The 19,354-nt window shown below is 38.4% G+C and overlaps 1 protein-coding gene, 1 long non-coding RNA gene and 1 other non-coding gene across 7 annotated transcripts in view; 2 read left to right on the top strand and 1 right to left on the bottom strand.

The window, feature by feature from the left end:
- Positions 1 to 8,964, top strand: part of LOC130852345 (uncharacterized) — a 169,263-nt gene extending 160,299 nt beyond the window's left edge. The window contains exons 3-4 of the long non-coding RNA XR_009053332.1: positions 8,615 to 8,709; positions 8,837 to 8,964. This is a non-coding gene — a long non-coding RNA (uncharacterized LOC130852345). The remainder of the gene's footprint in view (positions 1 to 8,614; positions 8,710 to 8,836) is intronic.
- Positions 1 to 19,354, bottom strand: part of UMAD1 (UBAP1-MVB12-associated (UMA) domain containing 1) — a 206,092-nt gene that overhangs the window by 64,921 nt on the left and 121,817 nt on the right. For all 5 annotated transcript variants that reach the window (XR_009053331.1, XM_057733283.1, XM_057733286.1 and 2 more), the window contains one exon: positions 8,859 to 8,932. Coding sequence is in view for 4 of the 5 variants with exons in the window: in XM_057733283.1 (XP_057589266.1) it covers positions 8,859 to 8,932 (74 nt within the window). In the remaining variant the exon portion in view is untranslated. The remainder of the gene's footprint in view (positions 1 to 8,858; positions 8,933 to 19,354) is intronic.
- On the top strand, positions 10,804 to 10,876 carry TRNAG-UCC (transfer RNA glycine (anticodon UCC)). Its single transcript has one exon. It is a non-coding gene; the product is annotated as a tRNA-Gly (tRNA).

The raw sequence follows: 19,354 nt of genomic DNA, 5'->3' as shown, positions 1-19,354 counted from the left end.
ATTTATCCTTTTCCCAAACAGACTTTGTAAGCAAGAGCAAGGATCTTGGAAATGGTTTTTACAGTCTGACAGTTTACCTGCAAGGACTTTTGGACAATTTCTTCCTAACAAGCATGAAAGCCTGATTAATCAATACCTAAAATCTTCATTATGCAGCAGATTCCCCCCCTCCCCCCTTCAATCAAAGTAGCAGTATAAAGGTTGGCATTTGGTGGCAAAATTCCAATTCACTTTCCAAAGAGGTAAAGAGCCAGGACTTGTGGGGAGGAAAAGATCTCAGACACTGCATCTAATCCCCCTACTTCATTGACTAAGAATTGAAATTGAAGAGAAGCTTAGCAACTTGTCCTAGATCAAACACTTGGTGAGCAGAGAAATCCAGCAAAAATGTACTTTCTTCTATATTATATGGCCCAGTAATTCAAGTGAAAATAAAGATTGGAGAGATGTACTCTACAAAATCTTTTTCCCAAAAGGTATCTTGCATAGGAGGATAAACACATCAAAGAATTTAATTTACCATTTAAATGATATAAACAGTGCAATAATCCAACTGTGCTTCATTTCTCAGTAAATCAGAAATTTGAAATGGTTCTATATTAGGAGAAACAAAAAACAAAGATCCTTGTACTCATCTTGGATAAAATTATATTCTCATAAACTAACTTTTATAAAGGGAGAAATTAGTATCTTCAAACTAAGAGTCTCAGAATCACAGACATAGAGGAAAAAACAAGATTTGTAGACAAATACAGGTTCAAACCAGTAACCCACAACCTTTTGGAGGGGTGGGAATATGACTTTATAACTGATACAATGACACTGTCAGGTATATCAATAAGAAAAGTCTGGGCTGTGTGATTTCCAATGATATGTGAAGAATAACTTCCAAGTCACCTTACTCTTCTTCCTGCTGGAAAGGCCCCTAGGTGAGAAGACAGATGTTTTGACAAACAGTGATCAGATGTGATGCTCTGTGATCAACTAATTAAGAGACCTTAAACTTAAATAAGTCAAGGCAGGAAAGCACCTACATGTCTCCTGGAGATCATCCTCAGTAGACTGTTCTGTCATTTTTACTGCCATCCAAAATAGTCATTCTGTTAAGCAAAATCCTCACTTTCAAATTATCATTTAAAATACAAGATATACTCATTATAGACAAAGTTGTGGCTCGCAGGCTCTAGAGCACAGGCTCAGTAGTTGTGGCACACTGGCTTAGTTGCTCCGTGACACGTGGGATCTTCCCAGACCAGGGCTCGAACCTGCGTCCCCTGCATTGGCAGGCGGATTATTAACCACTGCGCCACTAGGGAAGTCCCAGTTGTACCAATTTAAAGTGCCTTCAATAGCAATTCCCATTATACCTGTATTTAGACTATGAATATCTTGTGAGAATTAACAGTTTCATAATCATCTTTACAACCCCCATGAGGCAGGAGATAGATGGGCCCCTGGCCAAACAGTCTCCCATGTGAACAGAAACTCTGTAACAGCAGAAACTCCATAAAAGCAGGATGATGGAGGAGGCTGGGTCCTGCCTAGATAAGAGATAAAAGATCACATATTCCTCATTCTTGAAGTCGAGGAGACCTCCCTGACTACACATGCACAGAAAGGCTCTTTGGAGGTCAAAAAGGGAGGGGGCGCCACCCCATAGTAAGTGATATCACCCACCTATAGGCCTCTTGGCTAGAATCCGTCGTGGCTAAGAGATGTGCACGCACGCAGGGGAGGACCCTGACATATACCAAATACAGACTCAGAACCAGGCAAAGCAAGATGACTGGTCAAAGGAGGCCTGGAAGAAATGACCCATGAAAGTGGTTCAAACTACCACGAGGGCGCGACTCTCTCTCTGAGCCCGCCCGTGTGTCTATCCACACATGCTGTACCCCTTTTCCTCCTAATAAACACTTTACTTGCTTCACTTGCCACATCTCTGTGGAAATTCATTTCTACACAGCTGACGAGCCGGGGCCTCGTCACTGGCCACGGGTGGTCCGGTGGCGAGGACTCAGCGCTCTCACTGCCGCTGCCCACCTCACTCTGTGGCGGGAACTGAAATCCTGCTTCGAGCCGCTGCAAGGCAGAGGCCACCCAAGATCACCCATACCTTCAATTGATAAACTTATACACCATGTTATGTGAAAAAATTCTTAAGACCAAAATCCTGACACCAAGTGGATGAATGTTTGCTGTTTTTGAAACTATTCTTGAGAATCACTGGCGTCCCCTTTCTCCTGTACCACCCAACCTCAATTCTTTTCTACACAGAATTCAGTCTTTAATAGGATAATCTTATATTCCCTTTTAAGGAGTGCTAACCAAAGTCTACATCATATGGAACTTACAAAGTTCAAGGATATTTTCATTCATTTTAATGCCTATCTAAAAGAAAAGAACAAGGAAATTCATCCCTACAGAGTCTGAAGGTTCCTATAGCTTTGTTAAAAGACATAAAGGAAGTACAAAAACACATTAAAAGTAAGGTAAACATTTCATTAATATGTGTTCCTTCTACACCTTTTTCAAAAAATCTATTTTTGTTCCCTAAATTACTGAACTATGAATTTTACATGTAACGCAACAATTTACAAATATGCAAATAAGAAATTACAAATACTGTGTACTAGATTGAGATGTGTGCTTCAAATGACATGAATAAACAAAATCACCCAAATCTTTACTATACTTTCCAGGGATTCTGATATTAGGCACTTAACAATCTTAGCAAACACTTTGTTGTTGTTCTACCACCTTACTGTTTTTGCAACTGCTGTCTATTAAATTTCCTAGTTCAAATTGGCTGTAAGATTATTTTAGATCTTCATTTAAAAATTTATATTAAATATGCAATAAGCTACTTTGGTTAACAGAAGTTGGGGGGATATTAGTGTCACAGTTTATTATTGTAAGTAATTTTTGTGTCTTCTGTCAGTACAACCACAGTAGTATCTCAGTACCACCAGCTGATAATAATCTTTATAAATCCTACTTTGCAGCTATACCATCTGTTAGTTATTATTTTATATGTGTCTCCATATGCATATGTGAATTAGTTGTCACTCAAGACAAATACACAAATGGAATTGTGGTTTTGTGGTGAGTTTTTTATTGGCTTGTTTTTGTATTTTGTTATTTTTAGGCTAGTGAACTAAATAAATAAACATATTTCTCAGTCTTGGGGACCAAAAATAAATGCAAATTTCAGTTATACAAATACAAACTTCCAGTTACAAAATAAGTCATGAGAATGTAAAGTACATCATGGAGAATACAGTCAATAATACTGTATTAACTTTGTATAGTGACAGATGGTAACTAGACTTATTGTGGTCATCATTTTGCAGTGCATACAAATGTTGAATCACTATGTTGTACACATGAAACTAATATAATATTGTATGTCAAATACACTTCAGTAAAGAGGCTAACAAAAAATGCAAATTTAAAAATAATTTTTGTAGCACAAATTTAAGTTCAACAAACACAAAAATTATCTGCTAAAACTGGTTAAAATTAATAGTCAGCAAAATTGGATATACTTATATTAAAAAACTGATATTTCCATATTCATAGCTCTCAAAATATGTCTTTAGACCAAAAAATAATAGGTCTGCTAGTAAATTAGTACCTAATATGGTTCCAGTTTTTACAATATAAAACACTTCCCATGACTGAAGATTAGAAACGAATGACTACTTACTTACTTGTAAGGCTAATTCCCTGAAGAGATGAATCATAATGACAAAAATTCAAAAGCAGGCCCCCCCATTAATCTACGGGTTTATCCCCGTGAGCTGTAAATAACCAGGCTCCTAGAGTAGCAGAAAGCAGTAAGTAGTCGTAATGTCATTACAACTCACTAGGAAAATTTACCCAGAAAGGCAACAAGAAAAAAAGAAGGAACAGAAGGAGGAAGATAAAATTCCAATTGGATAATTAGTTCCAAATTATCACTTTTTCCTCAAGTACTAGAGGCTAATGACTTTAATAAGCCCAAACATGGGTTTACAGGAGCTTATACACTACACACCAAACATGGTGAATTCTGTTAAGAGTTACCAATGCCAGTTAAACACAGACTAAAGTACAGCCTGGGAGAAACCACATTTGATAACTAGACAGTTCATTGTTTCCTTAAGTTATCCTATTTTAGGTAATGATACTTCAGGATCATACACAGGAAAAGCTAAGGTACAAACAGTAGTAAATACTTAAAGTCATCGCTAACAGAAACCCTGAAATATTTCAGGGAGAGTAAAGAAGAGACAAACATACTTGAGAATTTATGATTTCCTGGAATGAATGCTATATTATTTTCAGTTTCTTGAAGTAAAAATCCCACTAATTACTTAATACAAATAAATATGCTGCTTTTCATAGAGCCTTGTGTATTAAAGTAAATTACACTCCAATTTTGTAAAATTTAACTTATTTGATGCCCAAACCAGATCTCCTTTTTTCAAATTATATTTCATCTAGATGTTAGAATTTCCATGATGTCTGTGAGACAGCTGTACTTGGAGAGGCAACACAGTTTTGAAGTATACTTGGGCTATAAAGTGTAAGGGAAAATACCACAGACTACTTAACAAAATATTTTAACTGCCATTAAAACTACAGTATAGCACAGGCCAAATTCCATTCGTTTTTTTAAATAGTTTATTATCTGTCATTGAGATCCATGTGTGGAAAGTAGTTTCATACCATGATTTGCTTCTGTATGTCTAAAATGTTCTTAATGAGGGACTGCATTTCACAGGAATTTATATTAATCATATAAAATTAATTGTATAAATAGTAAAGAAATTTTTTTCATGGTTCAAAGCTTATCTAATACACGACGTCTTTCCTGATTCTCCCTAATGATGTTTCTTCCTCCACTGAAATCTCAGTTATCTTTGTAATTATGGAGTTTTAGAAACTTATTTATTCTACTTTATATTATAATGACTTGTGAAGTTTTCTAATTTTCATGAACAGATTGAGAATGTCAGCTTCTATAAGTGAGAATCACGGAGTCTTACATATCTTTATAACCTCTCTGTCCCACGTCCAACAATTCCTCAAAAACAGTAAGCAATCTACATGTTTATCTGAATGCACCAAAAAACTTTTTGGGGATACTAAAATCTACCTTCTCCAAAGGGTCCTTAAAAAAACCAGTTATATTTTGGTAACTAAGAGCGTTATTTTTAAGCTCTATGGAACCCATATTAACTGACCAAATATGTTTTCATTATAAATAATATTTCAACATGTTGTATAGCCATTAAAAATGAAAATAATGAGAATATTTCCTATGTACAATAGTTACAATGTTTTAATCAGATGCATATCTTTCAAAAAATCAACTGAAATCATTATACTTTTCCTTGCTAATGTACTGAATGTCAAAAATAATCTAAATTAACATTTTTATGGGTAACCGATGAAATATAAGAAAAAATTATTTTACAGTCACAAAAAAATACCTGTGTGTTGATAATGTAAGATGGAAAACAGAACTAAATGAACAGATTTACTCTTAAGACAGCACTTGCAGGAGACCACTTATGATTCATGTATCCATCTAGAAATCATCGACCAGGCACCTATGTCACACTATATGTGTCTGTGCAGAGCCTGTAAAGGTAATGAAGGTGGAGTCTCTGCCTTCCAGGAATTCACACTATATAGTGAAGTCACAAAAAACAACACAAGTAGTAAAAGGACCCCAGGGTTATCTCTGGCTGGGAGAGCAGTGAAAAGAATTCACAAGGAAAGTGACATTTGAACAGGGTTTTGGTGTTAAGCTTTATTCTGTAGATTTCAAGGCATTTGGGGGCCTGAAGTAAAAAAAGGCAAAAACAAAAACAAAAAACAAAAAACCTGCTGTTCTTTTTCAAAAAGGGATTTGGGAAAGAAGCTGCTTGTCTAATAACAGTCAAGTGGACAGATAAGGATGGAGTATGAGGAACAAGATTTGGAAGACATTTGTTTGGTAGAATCAACAGGACTTGATGAAAGATTTGATAAAGGGTGGCTGAGAAGAATGAGTCGAATGACATCTTTAGGCCTTTAATTTGCCAAGACAGACGATAGTGTTCAATGAAATCTGGATTATCAGTTAACAGGTGTTTATTGAGCACCTTCTATGTTCCAGACGTGATTTTAGACCCATAGTCTATTTTCACTGTAGGGAGGGAAGGCAGACAGTAAACAAGTGGATAATCTGAGAGAATGATAAACTTGATGGAGAAAATAAAACAGGGTTACATGAGAGTGACTGGGGGAAGAGACACTTTAGCTGAGGTCCTCATGAAGATTAACACTTGAACTAAGACCTGAATGATAAGGAGGCAGGAAAGTGAGGCCCCAGTAAAGAAGGGGTAGCAAATGAAAAGGCTGAGACAGGAAAGAGCGTAACATGATCAAGGGACAGAAAGGCAGCTGGGGGATGGGGATGGGGTATGGAGAGAAATGAAGTCTGAGAGGTCCACTGTAAGGAGCTTAGCAGTGAAGTGACTCCAGTTACAGTGGGCAGCCAGCGGGTTTGAAGCCATGGAGTGATGTGACCTCACTCAATTTCTGTCTGCTGTGAGAAGAACGACTTAAGGGGGAAGAGTGGAGGCAGAGAGTCCAGGTGAAAGTGGTGGCTTAGAATTCTAGCAGTGTCCATGTTGAGAAGGGGTCAGAGTCAACATAGAGGGAGAGGTGACAGGACTTACAGGTGGAACTGCATGCACAGTGTGAGGGAAAGAAAGGAACCAGGGCTATCTTGGGGCGGGGGGAGGTGTGTGATTCTAAACAACTATATAGAGGGTGGTGTTATTAAACAGTAATGGTGAAAACTTGAACAGAGAGAAGCTTCAGGATGATGCAGCCAGGAATCAACAGTTCTTCTTTGGTCAAGTAAAGGCTGAACTGCTTAGAAACTTGTAAGTGAAATGGCAGGTAGGCAGCTGGATATAGTCTACAGCTCAGGGGAGAAGTCTAGCTAGAGATATACTTTGGAAGTCATCAGACTCTAAAGAAATTAAAACCATGAGACCAGATAAGACTCATCTTGACCAATCAAGGTAGACCATGGAGGGTAGGAAACATGAAGCAATGCCTGTGGTTTTGGATTTTTAAAGCAGAGGAATAATAAATTCCATTTTGGACACTTAAGGTGGGGATAAATGATTATTTGGCTTTTCTGTGGTGAATCACATTAGCCTCTAAAAGTATTTTAGTATTATCCTCTTGTACTGTGACTTAACCCTGTCATCAACTGGAGTCTCCCTATTTCTTTTTTGCTACATCAGTAAGCTCTCTGAGAACAAACGCTGTCTTCCCAGCGCCCAGCAACTATTCAGAGAAGGTACTTTTATCTGTTATACCATGAGTATATAAATCCAGTCTTAATGATTAAGGACTGATTGTGTAGTGGAGAGACTAGGAAGTAGCACAGTAATGAGCTGCTTTCAAATCTCAGAGGATCTATTCTCAAAAGCTTCTTTCCTTCAAAATTAAAGTTGGAATTCTTTCTATCAATAAATCGACTCACAAAAAATAGAGTTCCACAGATATTCCCACTGAATCACATACATAACTAAGCAGTTAAACTCAAGTAATCATGGTTGATTTCTAAACCATCTTGGTGATTCTTTCCTAAAGCTCAAATACATCAACCTTTATTTCCTATCAAAGATGTTACTTATGTTCAGTGCTCACTAAATACTTGAATAAATAAAAGAGATCAAGATGCTTCAACACACATCCTGGAAAGTTTTCTTTGTCCTTGTATCTTTTTTTTTCACCACTATATACTCAGCCTCTTGCACAGTGTACTGAATACAGTTAGTGCTTAATAAATATCTGTTGCATGCATTAATAAAAAAACAAATGCACAGCTTTATGGGAAAGATGGCTTTTTTCTTCTTCTACATCAATTTACCTTTCAGGTAACTTCTTTAAGTTTTTCTCTTGATTATAAAATATTTACTCACTGTAGAAAATCTAAATACAAAGAAAATCTCTCTTCTTAAAACGAGCATCACTCTCTGCTTATAACTCATGATTGTGTTCCTTCATTCACTTAACACGTATTTTGACTGTCTGTTCTGTGCTAGGCTTCGTGGACACGGTGGTGAGTCAAACAGGCCGGGTTCCCTGACCTCACTCTAGTTGTGTGCAACACCCGCACGTTCCACAAGCAGAATATAAGCAGAGGTGTGTCACCACATAGAAGTTTCAGAATCCACGTACAGCTCTTCCACTCTAATAGTTAACACTCCCCCAAAGTCTTAAAAATGACAATTTCAGTGATTAAATAAGGTTAGTATGTTTTTACACAGAATATGAAAGTATGTGAACTACACTTTCAAGTACCCACAAGGGGCAAATAATTTTCTCACGTGGAAAAGAACAAAAGCCATAGTCTTTTTACCAAACAATGTCAAGAAGTGTACTTTGATGGTGGAAATGCTAATGTAAGACAGTTCTGAATAAGTTACTTTCAAACCTTTCTCTATCAGTTCATATATTACCTATTTATTCAAATGTATTGGAAAATAATCACTCCCCAATTAAAAATAATTCAAATGTTTTAACTTCAGTGGTTCTATTCCTGTATTTCCAACAGAGAGTTTCCATTACCAGTACTGGGAAAAGCTTAGCACTTAGGAAGTCACTCCTGTCTGCCATACCCTGATTTTCAGCAGATCACCTGTTCTCCTGGTACGTAGGCACCTGTCTGCATAGCAAGAGTGGAAGTTACTATTTACCCTCAGAGGAATATAATAATATATAATATAATAATATATAATATAATAATCACAGTGACTTGTTTGGTTTTACCCCAAAGGGACTCCTTGAGTTTCACTTACCTCCAAAGACTCGTTGCCGTCTACGTCTGAAGTTTTGCCTCTTGCTGCCACTCTTTCTTCATGTGCTGTATCTCCTATGAAGCAAAAGAAAAAAATAAAACTTTACCATACCACTGAGGCCAGACTGTCTACTATTTATTTGAAATATCTTCTGTATGTTTCACATTGTGGAAGCAATTACTATTTCCTTTGTTACAAAGTAAACAAGTTAATATTTAAGAACAGTAATTTTATAGAGGTCACAGAAATCATCCATAAATACACAGATATATAATCTCAATCAGAAATGTATCCTGCTCTATATACATTTAAATCTGGAAAAATCAAGTGATTTACATTTTGTAAATTGAGTCATATTCCAAATAAACTAGGAAAGATTATAACTTAAAGAAGATAAAGCAAATTATTTTCGAATATTAAAAGACTTTATAACTGTCCTCCAACTTTGTTTTTAAATTAGGCTTACTCTTTATAAGTGTTTATTTGTGTCTCTGTGGATTTGCCTCAGAGTAGATATATATGTTTGTATATAATAATTAACCATATGTCAAACAATTTTTACAGCAGGAAAGAACAATGAACAAATTCACAAATTACCACTGAGTTAATAGTTTGATTCTTAAAGGTGGTGCCTGGGTAGATTATATTACTAAACAAAGTTGGTGACTAGGCTGCCTCTAAGGACAAAGGACAGACAGAAATATAGTTAGGTAAGTACAGGCATAATTTAATGTATTAGTGTCCTATTTTAATTTATTAATTAACACTAATACTCTGTTATTAACACATAGTAAGTAAAGACACTATTAGCCCACTTCTTAAAAGCATAAGGAGGGGTTAATTTAGTAATCTGTACACTGCTCTTCCCATAAGATTAAGCCAGCTCAGGAATGTCTACAACAGGGAAGATTACAAAATTCATACATGATGACTTGGCTGACAAGTAACAAAGTATGAAAGTATGGAAGTGCTGGGTAATAAAATATGAAAGTCTGGGCTGGGCTTAACTTTTCCATAGTGAAACACAAAAGTTTAGTTTACCAATGGCTATAATCAAGAAAGGGCCCTGTGAAAATTTTAAAGAATTAAATAAAATCCTGTTAAATTCTGAAACCATAAAACAAGAATTAAGTTGGCAGTTTATTTACTTGAAAGATAAAGTAAATCCCCAAAATGTTTAAAGTCCAAACACATCGTGCATATTCCAGCCTACAAGGTGTGTTCTCAGCTAAGTATAGCATCATTACTATTGGGCAGAACCCAGCACGTAGTAGGCGTTCCGTAAATACTAGCTGAGTAAATTAGTGAACTTCTAGTTACAGTTTCTAGCCTATAAAACTGTGATAATACTAAATGGTATGCAATAAAAGCTTTATTTGAGCATACACTTAGTGTTTTTCCTCCAAAAGATATCTGTGAAACTTAAGAGGCAAATTTATTAAATACCATTATGATGTATTATTACTAGTGGTCTATAATTGGAGCATAACTTGTTGCATTTTAAAAACAGTTATTGATTTTTTTAAAGAAAATCATACTGAAACAAAAGCATTAGGAACTTTTAAATTACGACTATAGGATAATAGAGTTAATAGCTGTTAAGTGAAAAATTATGTCAACTTACTTTTATGACCTAGAATGTCAAACAATTTTGATTGATTTCTTAAAGTTATTGTTTAAACTGACCATTTATTTGCACATCAGGAAAAGTCTTATTTTCAGAAATCCCTCTTCTCTCTGAAGGTTAGGGATAAGCTAATCAACCCCCATTTCACAGACGGAAAAAACCAATACACAAGTTGTTTAGTTTGCTTGGGTAAAGGCAATGACACCACTGAGACCATGACAGCATGAGTAGCTAAGGTAATGCAAGTCTCCACATACTGAGGTCAGGTGTGTTTAAGAACTCACATGCCTGAGGTTTATAAGAAAGTATGTGGGGACTTCCCTGGTGGTCCAGTGGGTAAGACTCTGTGCTTCCAACGCAAGGGGCCCAGGTTCGATCCCTGGTCGGGGAACTAGATCCCACACGCATGCCACAACTAAGAAGTCTGCATGCCCCAACTAAAAAAACAAACAAACAAAAAAAAGATACTGCACGCTGCAACGATGATCCTGTGTGCCACAACTAAGAATCAGCGCAGTCAAAATACATACATACATAAACAAATAAAAAATTTTAAAAAAGTATGTGGCATCCAATATGAAAAGTCATTTACTTGAGGAAGATTTTTTTTTTTACCTTTTGAAATGATTATTGGCAATCCCCTAGCCAGACAAAACACCATTTGGCTGAAATCACTCAGCACAAAGTCTCTGCTTTGCCAATTTCTGATTTCAAGGTGTGTATCTGTACCAAACTTTCTCCATTTCTCCCTACTGCTTGAATAACCAGAAAGGTTATCAGCCAGTGTTCTTGACATCACGCAACACATCTGCCTGGAAGCAATTGTACAATCACCATTTACTGAAATGCCATATCTGGCGATGACTCACGACAATAACTGATTACAAGGAAAAATGCCATGTGCAAGATGGTTCTCTATAAAAAAGGGCACAAAATGAAAACTACACAAACAACAAAAAGAACAGGTCACAGTGAAATACAGCTTTTGAAGTTTTCTTTCTCCTACTGAAGAATTATTTGATCATAGTAAAAATTCAGTTATTTTCTCTAACTTATTATAACCCACATGAAAATTAGATACTTCAGCAATAAATAAAGATGCATGTGATAAACGTGAAATTAGTTTTCAGACATCAGTTAATTTTAATTTATGTGCTGTATAGATTCAAAAATTTCATTTGGAAGTCAGCTGTTTAAAAGGAAGGACAGGGACTTCCTAAGTGGCGCAGTGATTAAGAATCCGCCTGCCAATGCAGGGGACACAGGTTCAATCCCTGCTCCAGGAAGATCCCACATGCTGCAGAGCAACTAAGCCCATGTGTCATAACTATTGAGCCTGTGTGCCGCAACTACTGAAGCCCCCATGCCTAGAGCCTGTGCTCCACAACAAGAGAAGCCACCGCAATGAGGAGTCTAGGCACCACAATGAAGAGTAACCCCTGCTCGCCGCAACTACAGAAAGCCCGGGTGCAGCAACAAAGACCCAACGCAGCCAATAAATAAATAAATAAATTTATAAAATAAATAAATAAATAAATAATAAATAAATTAAAGGGAGGACAAAACCAACAAAAATAGATGCAAATTATTACATGTAGAATGGTCCTACTGTATAGCATAGGGAACCATATCCAATTTCCTTGGATAAACCCATAATGGAAAAGAATTTAAAAAAATGTCTATATGTGTATAACTGAGTCACTTTGCTATACAGCAGAGACTGGCACAACACCATAAATCAAATATACTTCAATTAAAAAAATGAAAAAAAAAACAATAAAAATGTTCACAGTATTTACACTTCATAGTCTTGTTTACATCTCAAAGGAGTCTCACTATGACACAGCAAGACATCATCCCCATTTCCCTTCTCCCCCAGTTTATTGTGAGCCTGAGGGCAGAGGTACTCAGGGACTTGCCCAAAGTCTCCCAGGTAGAAGTCAGTTATAGTGGGAGCAGAATCCAGTCTCCCAACATCTCTGGGGGAGGGGGCTGTGTGGCCTGGTGGAAGGTTCTAATGGATGTTGTCTGAGGTGAGAAAAATCAAGCCCCTAAATTGCGGATCAGTGGAAAGAAGAGCCCAAGGGTCCGAATGCTGGTTCCACCCCACTGGCCCCCTGAGACGTCTCTCTACTCCATTTTTCTTCCACAGGCCCCATGCATTATCTGGTCTCTTCCTTTCCACTGATGATGCCATATACTCCTGATCAGAACAAATCTCTGTCCTTCCTTCTGGTCCTTCAAGGCACACACACAGTCCCCCTGATACTTTCCCCAAAGTTTAAAAGGCTGGAAACAGTTTTATAAAAGGCAAAAATCCCCCTTATACTATAGCTATGCAATTTTCTTGGTTTAAAATGTGGTTTTTATTTAGACTGAGTAAATGAGAAAGGCTCTCTATACATACTAATGAAGCTCTTTCAGAATTTAAAGGACTGAAGTGAAATTCATCTGAATTTTAGATTAGTGGGGCTACATAGTAAACATTTTAGGCTTTGAGGGCCATATTGTCTCTGTCCCAACTTCTTGACTCTATCATTGTAGCCAGGAGCAGCCACAGGTAATATACAAACCAATGAGTGTGGCTGTGTTCCAATAAAATTCTGTTTACAAAAACAGGGTGAGTCAGGCTGTAGTTTCTGGAGCCCTGTCTTACAGAATATATATAATCCAGTTTCTAGGATGAAAAGCTGAACTAGGCTATGTCAGGAAATGAGAAAGGGACAGTCATTAGCGTATGATCACGATCCCAATAGACTGGGTGAATGTGGTTGAGGGAGAGGAGAAAAGTGATGAAGAGTGAGCACTTGGTACAAGGGAAAGTGAAAAGAGGAGAAACCCTCAGGGATGGGAAGGGAACCCGAATGCCTATTTGGATCACCCAGAAGAGATTTGTTTTGGGGAGTGGGTGGTGGGTGAGTGAGAGAGCACCCTCACTCCTTAGGCCTCCTTCAGTGCGGAGGAAACTCTAGTAACATTCACTCTCCACTCTCCAGGCCCTGGGTTGGTGATTTGGGAAGACTCAGCCTTACATGACATGGTTCTTCCTTGTCCTCCTCCTCCTCTGGGGAGGACCAGAGAGAACACTGGGCTCTGTCTGCTATGACCCTCCACAGGGACCTCCCCCTACTTGGGCAAGCCTGCCCCAGCCCAGCAGATCCTGTAACAGGATGGAGTTCAATCTAATTCTGGAGTTCAGACTAGGAAACCCATTTGCTCCTTGATGGAAGACACATTCTTCAACACCAGCTTTATAGGCAATAAAGATGAGAATTTGGTCTCCATCTGTTTTTTGGTTTTGTTTTATTTTTTTAACTAAATTGGCCAGATCTTATCTGGGTAAGAAGGGTGTTATTATTGGAATGCCCTGAAGTCCAACAAGACTGGGAATGGACTGGTATGGACAGAATTGGAGCCTGCCTACATATGAAAAGCTGTGAATACAGAAATCTGTTTTCTTTCTTTTCTTTTATTAGAGAGGAATTATCTAGAACTTCATATCTGAGAATGCAGTCTACAAAACACTAGTTTCAAGGGGTTCACATGGAAAAATATTTCTATGGTCAAAAGTATGAGAAAAACCTACAGAATGCATTCCCTTCCAATTGATTTCCAATGCACTTTAACATATTAAAGCCTCTGAGAAACTCTTCAGTAAAGAAACTAAAAAATTTTTTTCACAATGTTTTTGACCATAAAGCCACTTTTCTCACTGGATACCTATTAAATGTCTTGCAGAGTGACACAATATGGGAAATGCTGATATAACATTTCTGAAGTTAAAATTGAATATGAAATATATTATTTTCACCAGATTTTTAAGAAGACCCTCAACATTGCCAAATGTGTTATTTCGCTCTTGAACATTCATTTTATACAATGTTAACTCACACTTATTTTCCTTCAGACGGTTCTTTTCACAACTCCCTGTTAATTCATTCAGCTGCATTTGGGGCAGACTAGCAGAATGTGACTGCATTCTACTACATGATTCTGATTCCAGAATAGCTGATAATCTACAGAGGAGAAAAGGATAGCCAGATACCTTGAAGACACAGGAGAAAGCCGCAGTGCCCAGAAATATCTCCCCCACAAATTCTACCAATTAGAGATTCATTAGGGTTAATGAGCTCCTCTTTTAAAATGCAAATACCCTCTGGGAGTGTTTACTTATTAGTCATTCATCAAGTGAAGTAGTGGAAAGAACAGTGGAATGGCCTCTCCATTAACTCCTTTTCATGCTTCAGTCACACACTCATTATCCAAGGCGGCCAGGCACTGTGGCAAGAGAATGGCTTTGGAACTGACAGAACGCAACCCAAATCCTTTAACAAATCCATGACCTTGTGCAAGTTACTTAAGTTCTCAGAGCCTCAATTTCCTCATCTGAAAAATGGGAATCATGATCTATAATAAAGCTATTATACAGACTAAATGAGAAAACATGTTAGACATTAATGGCAGAGAAGAAGGGAGAGGAGCTGGGGCAAGATACACATTTTGTCTTAAGTCCTGGTGTCAACTGCTGCTCTGCCACTGTGAGCAGCGGTTGCCACGATCTTCAGCAGCAGAGGTGAGAGGAGACGCCCTCCCGTGATCTCATATAGTGCCCATGGCAGTGTTGTGAGGTAGGCTTTGTTATATCCCTTTAAGAATGGCAGACCTAGTGTTGGAATCCAAGTCTGCTGACAATGCCAAATCATCACATAACACCGCACAGCTTCCCACTACACAGCTTCGAAATTTGAGTTGTTATCCAACTCCATTTCACATGCTTTACATTCAAGTCTCCTCCAGTTCAGTTTCGTTCTCCCTTCCACTTTTTCTAGTACTGTCCACTTGCTCCCTGTTTTCCACTATAATGAAGAAAGGAGGGATAGAAAGAAAGCCAAAGCACTAATTGGTGAAGACATGCCCTGCCCAGGAGCCTTCTGCTGTCAGGCCAGGATTCTGAAGACAACTGTAACCCCACAATAAGCCAAGGATATGAACAGCTAAGCCACGGAAGGAGGAGTGCAGGTGGCAAACAAATAGAGGAAAAGGTTTGAGGTTACTAGGAATTAAAGAAAACCGAATTAAAATGGCACCAGGAACATACTAAATTAACATACCAAAATCACTACACCCAAATTCGCTAAGGATGCTTACAACTAACACACTGGCATCATTCTGATAATGAAGTGAATACTCAGTGAACATCTGCTGATTCAACCACATGTGGGAGGGGGACAGTAAGAAAGATAATTCTACACACACACTCGCTAAGGGCTTATAAAAAGAATTATAAGTGGTTGTTAAAATATGAAGAAAAAGGGCTTCCTTGGTGGCGCGGTGGTTGGGAATCTGCCTGCCAATGCAGGGCACACGGCTTCAAGCCCTGAGCTGGGAAGATCCCACATGCCGCGGAGCAACTAAGCCTGTGCGTCACAACTACTGAGCCCATGTGCCGCAACTACTGAAGCCCACACGTCTTAGACCCTATGCTCTGCAACAAGGGACGCCACTGCAATGAGAAGCCTGCACACTGCAACAAAGAGTAGCTCCCGCTCTCTGCAATAAAGAAAGCCCGCACACATCAATGAAGACCCGACACAGACAATAAATAAAAAAGAAAAATATAAATGAAGAAAAATTAAAATTAAGGGTTCAGAAGAAGAGACAACGTACTTTATAAGATATTAGTGTGAATCTTAAAGTTAACACATATTTATATACAACTGTTAGACATCATGTTAGATTTTAACCTATGACTGCTATTTAAATCATTCAGCTAAAACTTTGCTTACTGCACTGAAAGGTTAGGGTCACACTGGATACTTAAAGGCATTGACTAAGGGAAGTAAGAATACCAGCAAATCCAAATGAAGTCAGACTCACTGATCAGTCCTCCCTGCCTGCTCTTAATTAACTTGTCCTGAGATTCCACAGATTTCTTTAGTTCTGAGTCTTGTTACTTTGTAGCTATGGGTGATAATTTTCCTGGAAGATTTTAAGCAATCCAAAAACATCAATTAAGTATTTAGCACTATGTTAAACAGTTAAGCCCAGGCATTCTTTTAGGCTGGAAGACTAGAAACTCAAAAGGCCAAATTAACTTTGTACTTGTACACTGGTACAATATTGCATCACGCTGTACAAATATACATTCAAAGGTTTTTTGTTAATAGCTTTACTAAATCAGAGTAAATTTACATACTGCAAGAGTACACTGCGCTGATCATCCCTGACCCTGTGTCCCAAAAGGATGCTGAAAGAAAGCTCCACACAAAGGGTGGCCCTGAGCAGTGCACTGACAAAGGGTTCTACAGGCCCTGCTGCAAACAAACAGGACTGACATAGAAAGGATTTTCAGTGGGTATGGCTTGAAACTTATATCTGTATGTAGGAAAAAAAAAAAAAAAAACCTCACTCTACCAGTTTATCTGGTATCCTGAAACAAAGACTCAAATGTGCTGCCTGCTGTAGGTGAAGATGGTGGCATTGATCCATCATCAATAATGCAACCTAGGCTGGAGATCACTGGCATCAAGTCACACTCAAGAGTGTCTGGTCATACAAAGTGAAGTAAGCCAGAAAGAGAAAAACAAATACTGTATGCTAACTCATATACATGGAATCTAAAAAAATGGTACCGATAAACCCAGTGACAGGGCAAGAAAAAAGATGCAGATGTAGAGAACGGACTTGAGGACACGGGGTTGAGAGGGGGCAAAGGGGAAGCTGGGACGAAGTGGGAGAGTAGCACTGACATATACACACTACCAAATGTAAAACAGATAGCTAGTGGGAAGTTGCTGCATAACACAGGGAGATAAACTCGATAATGGGTGATGACTTGGAGGACAGGGAAGGTGGGAGGGAGTCGCAGGAGGGAGGTGATATGGGAATACAACTGATTCACTTTGGTGTACTTCAAAAACTAGCACAAGGGTGTAAAGCAATTATATTCCAATAAAGAGCTTAAAAAAAAAAAAAAAAGAGTGTCTGGTCTCCTTTCCAACCAATAGAACAAACCTGCAGAATTACTGGTTGGAGTCAGCAGTTCTGCTCAGTCAGTTTTCCCTACAGAAAAATAAGTGACCCCCAGGGGGTCAAATGTATGTTTCAACCTATAGCATCAATTGGTCCACTCAGAGATATTAGGTAAGCTGTCAATCTCTTGAAATTGAGTTCTTACATTGATCACAGAGTTGTAGTGTAACAGAAAACTGCACAGAAAATTTCTAGCAGAAACAATAAAAGCAGTATATCAAACATATTACAACCAGCTTCATGTTGTTTCATTTACCCAACAAATATGGGTTAAATACCTGTTTATGTGTCATATTACCATGCTGAGCACCATGTGAACCACAGCAATACCACTCCTGCCCTCACAGCACTTACGCTCTCGAGGGGATTTCAGCCGAGAAAACGGAAATCACAGAAACTGGCTGTAGAAATTAGCCAGAAACTGAAAATTATGGGAGTACCACACCAATTAAGGAATAGAAATTTCAAGGAAGCACGCTGTGGAAAAAGTGGCCAGCTACAACAAAAACAAGCTGCCTATGGGGGCTTCCCCCACACCCCCAGCTCCTTTCATTACAAGTAAAGTATATATCAGTCAGTATCACTACTTTTAGTGGAAGTCAAATATATGAGCATGCTCTTGTATCACACAAAAGCTTGAAGAGAATATTTCTGAAAATACCAATCTTACTTGAAGTTGATATTAAAAGAAAGAATCACTTGCAAATCACAGACCACAACTAGACGCAAAGCCACACGTGGTGGATGTGATGAGGCGGCACGGTGTGATCACTAGAGGAAGACAAAGAGTGTGATTTCAAGATGCAAAAGAGGCTGTTGGCTTTACTAGAGACGTCACACTTCTCCCTTATACAACATAAGTGTGACATTACCGTCCTGAGGGTCACAATATGTCTTATTTAAAATGCTCATATAAGACAAGAGATTTGGTCCCTTTAAGAACTCAGGTAAAATTAAACACACAAGGTCAGAGGGAGGAAGTCCTAACCTGTTCACTGGTCTAATGACTAGAAGCAGGTAAAGAGCAACAGTGAATCACCAATTAGCCTCCTGAGGAAGAAGGACCCTGATGAGGCCAGGATCAAGGGTTAGGACTGCAAACTCAGATCTGGCCATTGTTTGCTATATTTATGGAACTTTTAGTTGGACTATAATAAACAGACAGAATGGAAAAGAAAGTGGCTCATGGCCTAGCCTGGGGTGAATACGCCCTAAGGGAAAGCAGGGCCTGAGAGCAGCAGAGAGCAGGACCCTCCTGTGCATCAACCAGTAAATTAGGAGACATCTCCTTGCCGCTGGGGCGCTGCACCCCACATTTCAGTATGTGTAAAAACCACCTCAGGTGCAAATTCCTGAGTCTCACAGGAGGTTCAGACTTGCAAAGTTTAGCGAACAGCCTAAGAATTTAAATTTTTAGCAAGCATTCCGGGAGATTCTAATGTAGTTGATTCACAAACAATACTCTGAGAAACACTGAAGTTGACTGAGATAACCTTACAGGGCTGACAGATGATCATCTGCTTAATTTTGGGAATTACTGTCCCCTCCCTCTTTTTCTCCTTCCCTCCCATATTGTCTAAATATTTAGAGAGTACGTACTTATCTCTGTCCTAAAGTCGGGGCCCAATAAGTTCCCAGAAGAACTGAAAGCAGGGTCTTGAAGAAGTATTTGCACGTTCACGTTCATAGAAGCATTATTCTCAAGAGCCAAAAGGTGGAAGCAATCCGAGTGTCCATCAGCAGATGAGTGGATGAACAAAATGTGGTCTATATACACAATGGAGTATTATTCAGCCTTTCAAGGAAGGAAATTCAGACATATGCTACAACATGGGTG

This window comes from Hippopotamus amphibius, chromosome 4 (genome assembly GCF_030028045.1).
Source record: "Hippopotamus amphibius kiboko isolate mHipAmp2 chromosome 4, mHipAmp2.hap2, whole genome shotgun sequence".
In the NCBI taxonomy this organism is placed as follows: Eukaryota; Metazoa; Chordata; class Mammalia; order Artiodactyla; family Hippopotamidae; genus Hippopotamus; species Hippopotamus amphibius.
Note: the sequence above shows the minus strand (reverse complement) of the source record. Positions and strands in the feature narration are given on the sequence as shown.